We start from the raw sequence: 6,000 nt of genomic DNA on the forward strand, positions 1-6,000 counted from the left end.
AACCGGCACTCTGAGGTCCCTTTATTCTGTGTGATCCAGAATCACAATTCATTGCAGTGCTGAGAGATGGCTGTCAATTTTTGCTCCTTAAGACCTAACATTAAGACTAACATTAAGATTAATCTAATTTTTCTCCTTTTTATTTTAGGTCTCCCCATGTAAGGGCTCGTAAGGGTAGTTTCAATACAAGTGACTTTGCTTCCAATCCTGCAAATGAGATACAGTCCCAGTCCTCAATGGATGAGCCTGGCAGTCCAGAGGGAGGATCGACTCAGAAGGAAGCACGAGGTGGAGGACCTACTGAGAGAAGAGGTAAAGCTTAACATTTGGCTATGTTTTCTAACTGTAAAAGTTTTCATGGGGAATATATCAAGCTAAAGTCCTACCCTGAAGGTTCCCACCATTTCCAATTTAAGCATATGTGAATGATCCTAACTTTAGAAGTAATATAACAAATTTGTTTTAGTATTTGATTGTAAAGTCCAATTTTTGTCAGATGAAAAAAACCTCTTCAGCAGAGCAAGATTTCACAGCATTTCTTGAGAGGGGGAAAGAAAACTGAAGATTCATGTTACAGAAAGTCTAGTACAGTTTAGCTTCTAGTATCAATTGTTATCTGAGTTTAGCATATTTTTAAACTTAATGACATGGGAATAGCTGTTGGAATTTTAGTTTAACAACAGTATTGACTTTTGTGGTAGTTGGTAAACTCAGTGGCTATTGTGTGACCCATAACAATGCCAACAGTGCAAGTTTGATACTTATTTTAGCCCAGAGAGGCTTAGGACCTGCCTCCTCACCCTGTTCCTGAAGGTGGAAGGAAAGATTTCCACCTCTTCATGCCAAAATTTTGAACATTGATGTAAAGAATGCATTTATGTTTAACAAAAAATAAAAAGCAATGGAAAATGACTACTCCCATTTCTAGGGGCTATGAGCTGGTGTCAAGAAGTCAGAGTTAAGAAAACAGGACAAGTTGCAAAAATTAGTTTCGCTGGATGGTATCTAATTTGGAACAGAACTTGCAGGTGGTGTTCCCATGAATCTGCTGCTCCTGTTGTAGGTGGCAGAAGTTGAGGTTGGAAGGTGCTGTTAAAGGAGTCATAGTGAGAGACTGTAGTGTAACTTGAAATGGTACATTTTGCTATCACTATGTTGGTGGTGAAGGGAGTGAATGTTAAAGATGATGGATGGACAAGTAAGTGGATTTCTTTGTCCTGGATGATACAAACCTTTTTGAAGGCTATTGGAGCTGTACCCATCTAGGCAAGTGCAAGATGTTCTTCATGTACCTTTTCTATGCCTTGTAAATGGTGAACAGGTTTTGGGGAGGCAAGAAGTGAGTGGCTTCCTGCAGAATCCCTAGTCCCTAATCTGCTGTTGAATGCGTAGTATTTGTTTGGCTGGACCAGTTCAGTTTCAGGTCAATGGTAACTCGCCTTGATGTTGAAAGTAAGGATTCAATAATGATAATACCATTGAATGTCAAAGGTGACAGTTAGATCCTCTCTTTTAAGAGATGATCATTGTCTGGCATTTGTACAGCATGAATATTGCTTTCCACTTACCAGCCCAAGCCTAGATGTTGTCCAGGACTTTTTCCATTTTGACATGGACTGCTTCAGTATCTGAGGAGTCACTAATGGTACTGAATATTGTGCAATCATTGGTGAAGATTCCCACTTCTGACCTTATTTACGATGGAGGGAAAGTCACTGAAGAAGTTAAAGATTATTGGCTCTACAATGTTGGCATACTTCTTAATGTCCTGGAGGAGATGACTGACTGCATCAACCTCAACTGTATTCCTTGTGCCAGATATGACTCCAACCAGTAGAGAGTTTTCCTCCTGATTTTCATTGACTCCAATTTTGTTAGGGCTTCTTAGTGCCACACTCTGTAATGCATCTTTGATGTCAAGGGCAGTATTCTCACTTCACCTCAGGGATTCAGCTCTTCTGTCCATGTTTGAACCAATGCTGTAAATGGGTCAGGAGCCGAGTGGCCCTGGTGGAACCCAAACTGAACATCAGTGAGCAGTTTATTCCTTTGCTATTGCTGCTTGATGGCATTGTGGGCAACCTGTTCCATCACTGCTGATGATCGAGAGTAGACTGATGGGAAAATAATTGGCCAGGATGGATTTGTGCTGGTGTTTGAGGACAGGACATACCTGGACAACTTTCTACCTTTGCCCGCTTATGTGACTGTAGGCCAAAAGCTTTTGGAGAATCTCCTGCTGAATGATTGAAGTTGATATGTGAAGTATTTAGTTTAAGTAACATTTCTGGTTTCTCTGTAAACATTTGTAAATTCAGAATGCATGTAAGTAAATTGTATATTACATTTACTAATCAAACTGAGGTACACTTAAATGCATCGTTTATTCCACATGAAAGCATCTCAAGAATGGAGACAATTGATACCAAGGAAGGTTCAAGCAAGTAATTGTCTTAAGGGGGTTACTTGAGGTTGTAGGACTGTAAATCAAACACTTTTTGTCACAGTCAAACCCTAATTCAGATCATTGACTTTCAATCCTTGCCTTATAACCATTATTAATATGTTTTTGACAATGCTGTTGAGAAGAGCAGGTTTTACAAATGTTATTCTGAAGTCTGCCTTCACTGAAGGAGTACTGGCTGTGATGACTGACTATTAGTGACAAAACACAGCCAGTTGAATATATTAGGTTGAATTAAGATGAAGCATTGGAATAAGAAGCAGGTCGTGAGAGTTGAGGGCAAAGTTTCCATGGATAGGAATGTTCATTTATGGAGTCAAGTCTGCACCCAAATTATTCCTTTCAGGAGTCCGCAGTCACCAGGTACACAAATCCTGGCCTACTACCATGAGTGATGCAGACAATGTTGGAGGAGGCAGTGGTCTGGATTCCCCGTCATCTGCAACAGGTAGGATTACTCAAGAATCACAGGACAAGAGCTTGTACTTTAAAGCTTTTACTGTAACAAACAAATCAGTATCAACATGAATTCAACAACGTTATAGGCAACTAATAACACAAAACTAAAGAAAAGGTACTTTCACATCACCTGATACAAACAATGAAAACACACTGGCAAGTGTTTGGTAGATGTGAGGTCTTAACATTTAAGTTCAAAATCCACACCCAAGGAACTCCTATTTTCCCTGATGTACTGAGGTCAGGTCTTCCAGTATCCTTCACAAATCACTCCACTCCACTTTAAATTTCCCTCAAACCAACTTGGAACACCAAGTGTCTCTTGGTGACTCCTTGTTCCCTTAATTCTGAGCAACATCCTGCTTGGCAACTAATACAAAAACAGCCTCTTTCTTTTGCAGCTTAACCTTTGCTCAAACCCCAACCACTACCACCAAAGAAACACTGCAAAAATCACACATCTAGAAACACACATTGAAGGCATTGTACTAATTGAATTATAAAGTTTTAACCCATTTTTAGTATATTCTTGGACATTAGTTCTGAATAATATTTCATCAAGATTTTACCTCCAATGTCTCCATAGGTGATTTTTCCAGAAAATTGCCCAGGATTCCTTCTTCTGGTGCTATATCATCCACTGAGGATGTAGACGAGAAAGATGGCAGCACGAACTTTGAGCAAAGTGAGTGAACGGGAATTTGCTTCTAAAATGTCCAGAAACGTCCATTAAACTGTGCCTGTGTATGCCAAGGACTCATACCAGGAACATTAGTAACCAAGGCAACAAAAGTAACTCTGCAGAGTGGTAGTAGTGAGAAAGAATCACTTATTGTAGAATCTCTAACAGTGTGGAAACAGGCCATTTGGCCCATCAAATCCCACCCAGACCCATTCCCCTACCCTATCACTCTACATTTCTTCTGACTAATGCACCTAGCTACACATCTCTGAAAACTATGGGCAATTTAGCATGGCCATTTCACCTAACCTCCACATCTTTGGACTGTGGAAGGGAATCAGAGCATCTGGAGGAAACCCACGCAGACACAGGGAGGATGTGCAAACTCCACACAGACAATTGCTCAAGGCTGGAATCGAACCCAGGTCCCTGGTGCTGTGACGCAGTAGTGCTAACCACTGAGTCACTGTGCCGCCCAATATGGTCCTCAAGTTGTAAGTTAAGTGATGGTCTCAAGAATTCATGAGGATTGCATCCTGGAGAAGGAACCATGAGAGACCCATGTAAGAATCTCCTCCATTGACCTCCACATGGCCTCCAAGGTCAAAGGAAGTTCTTCAATTTCAGAACAAGCACTGGGCGTCCACCCCCATTGGGTGGCATCTTGGCCATGCACCAGCCGGGGAGGCCCGGGTACCTGATCATTGGAGGGAGGTGGGGAGCAGAGAAATGTCCTTTATAAGAAACCTGAAAAATTGTGAAAAAGTTGTTTGAAATCCGTGAAGATAAAGTCACTATAGTTCCAAAGGATCGTAGGCTGCTCCTTCATTAGATTGAGTTGACTGGCAGTGGTTAACCTGAGGGTTACCATGCCTCGAGAGGAAGAGAGAGACGAGGAAGTAGGTACCTTCATGGCAACCTCAGCTGGTGCAGGAGTAGAACCTGTGGTGTCACTCTGTATCACAGACCAGCTGTTCCAGCCAACTGTGCTAACCAACCCCAGACTGAGGTAAATTGAGATATCCTGGTGGAGCCCAAGGAGATAGTTGTACCTTGTGAAACCAGTTTATTGTTGTTAATGCTCATCATTTTGGGTCAGAGCAACACAAAAACCTAACTGCAGTGAAGCAGTGTTGGATCAAAGTACCTTCCAGTCCGACGCAAAACAACGACGTTTTGATCGTTGAAAGAAATTTGTCGGGCGATTTTTATTTAAATCAGCAGTTGGTTTCCTTTTGGAATAGGCATCAATGGAATGGCTCCAGAAATCGCGGTATCTACCGGCCCTTTCAAAAATGTGCGACTTTCGAAGGCTGCACAAACACATCGCCTCAGGAAACTTCGTACGCCATCAAAATGCAGAGAGTGTGACAGCTACGTGTATTTCCAGGGAGCAGAGTGTGAGGAAGTAAGTACTGGATCTATGGGATTAGTAGTGGCTGTGGAAACGTAGTAGAGCATATTAGAGCTAAAGTAAAACAAATCATTGTCTCCATAATAGACATTCATGCTGATCGTTTACCTAGACCATATTTATAACCTTTTGCACTGGTGTAATGGGTTTCTAACTTTTTTTATGAATGTTAACAGATCATTGAATCTTTTTAATATCCTTGAGAATGAGGCCTGAAAACAAGGTCTCATTTGTCAACTTCATTAAACAGTAATTTGCTTTGAAATCTTCTTAGACTTAATGAGTTTTCTCCATTTCTCGATAAATATTCCCCTGTCAGCCAATATTACCAAAACAAATTAATAGTCTCATGTCTCACTGTTGTATATTTGCAAACTGCTAATTGCCACAGTAATGGTCTGTAAATTTATTGACAATTCATAACATAGAATATTTGGAATTTCTTAAAGGATATACTTAGGAACTATATAAATATAGATTCTTTCTTTCTAAATTTCAAATAATTGGAAACAGATGAGTTGAGCTCTCTACTTTGCCATTTTTGATGAGGATTGTTGTTTTAGAATGACCCACTGCTTTTCTCTTTAAAGATATCAAAGTGACACCAGTGCCTATTTGATCAAGTGAACTGTTCACCATGTACACCTATTCAAAGCCAAATGTTTCACCATTGGATTTTATGAAGCAATACTCTAGCACTTGAGCAGCACATTGTGTTCTGCATGGTCAGGTTGGAAATTCATGGGGTTTGCCAGAGGATGTCATGATCACTTCCTCTCTCTTTAATTATAAAAACACCCTTAATCACTTCCCCTGTCGAAAGTACAAGAACACCTTTGCAAGGCTGGAATTAGAATACAACCTTACCTTTACCATAGTCCACGACAGCTCTCTGTGTATATGTGTGTGTGTGTCTCTCTCTTTCTCTCTATGTCTCTTTCTCTGTGTTTTTCTCTCTCTCTCTCTGTGTCTGTGTGTGTC

At 40.7% G+C, this 6,000-nt stretch overlaps 1 protein-coding gene and 1 long non-coding RNA gene across 5 annotated transcripts in view; one reads left to right on the forward strand and one right to left on the reverse strand.

The window, feature by feature from the left end:
- LOC122565348 (rho GTPase-activating protein 45-like) overlaps positions 1–6,000 on the forward strand; it is a 175,295-nt gene that overhangs the window by 149,741 nt on the left and 19,554 nt on the right. For all 3 annotated transcript variants that reach the window (XM_043721229.1, XM_043721227.1, XM_043721228.1), the window contains exons 14-17: positions 149–312; positions 2,811–2,912; positions 3,510–3,608; positions 4,850–5,013. In XM_043721229.1, coding sequence (XP_043577164.1) covers positions 149–312; positions 2,811–2,912; positions 3,510–3,608; positions 4,850–5,013 — 529 coding nt within the window. The remainder of the gene's footprint in view (positions 1–148; positions 313–2,810; positions 2,913–3,509; positions 3,609–4,849; positions 5,014–6,000) is intronic.
- The window catches only part of LOC122565350, a 93,920-nt gene that overhangs the window by 47,477 nt on the left and 40,443 nt on the right, over positions 1–6,000 (reverse strand). The window lies entirely within an intron of this gene.

This window comes from Chiloscyllium plagiosum, chromosome 31, assembly GCF_004010195.1.
Source record: "Chiloscyllium plagiosum isolate BGI_BamShark_2017 chromosome 31, ASM401019v2, whole genome shotgun sequence".
NCBI classification, from domain to species: domain Eukaryota; kingdom Metazoa; phylum Chordata; class Chondrichthyes; order Orectolobiformes; family Hemiscylliidae; genus Chiloscyllium; species Chiloscyllium plagiosum.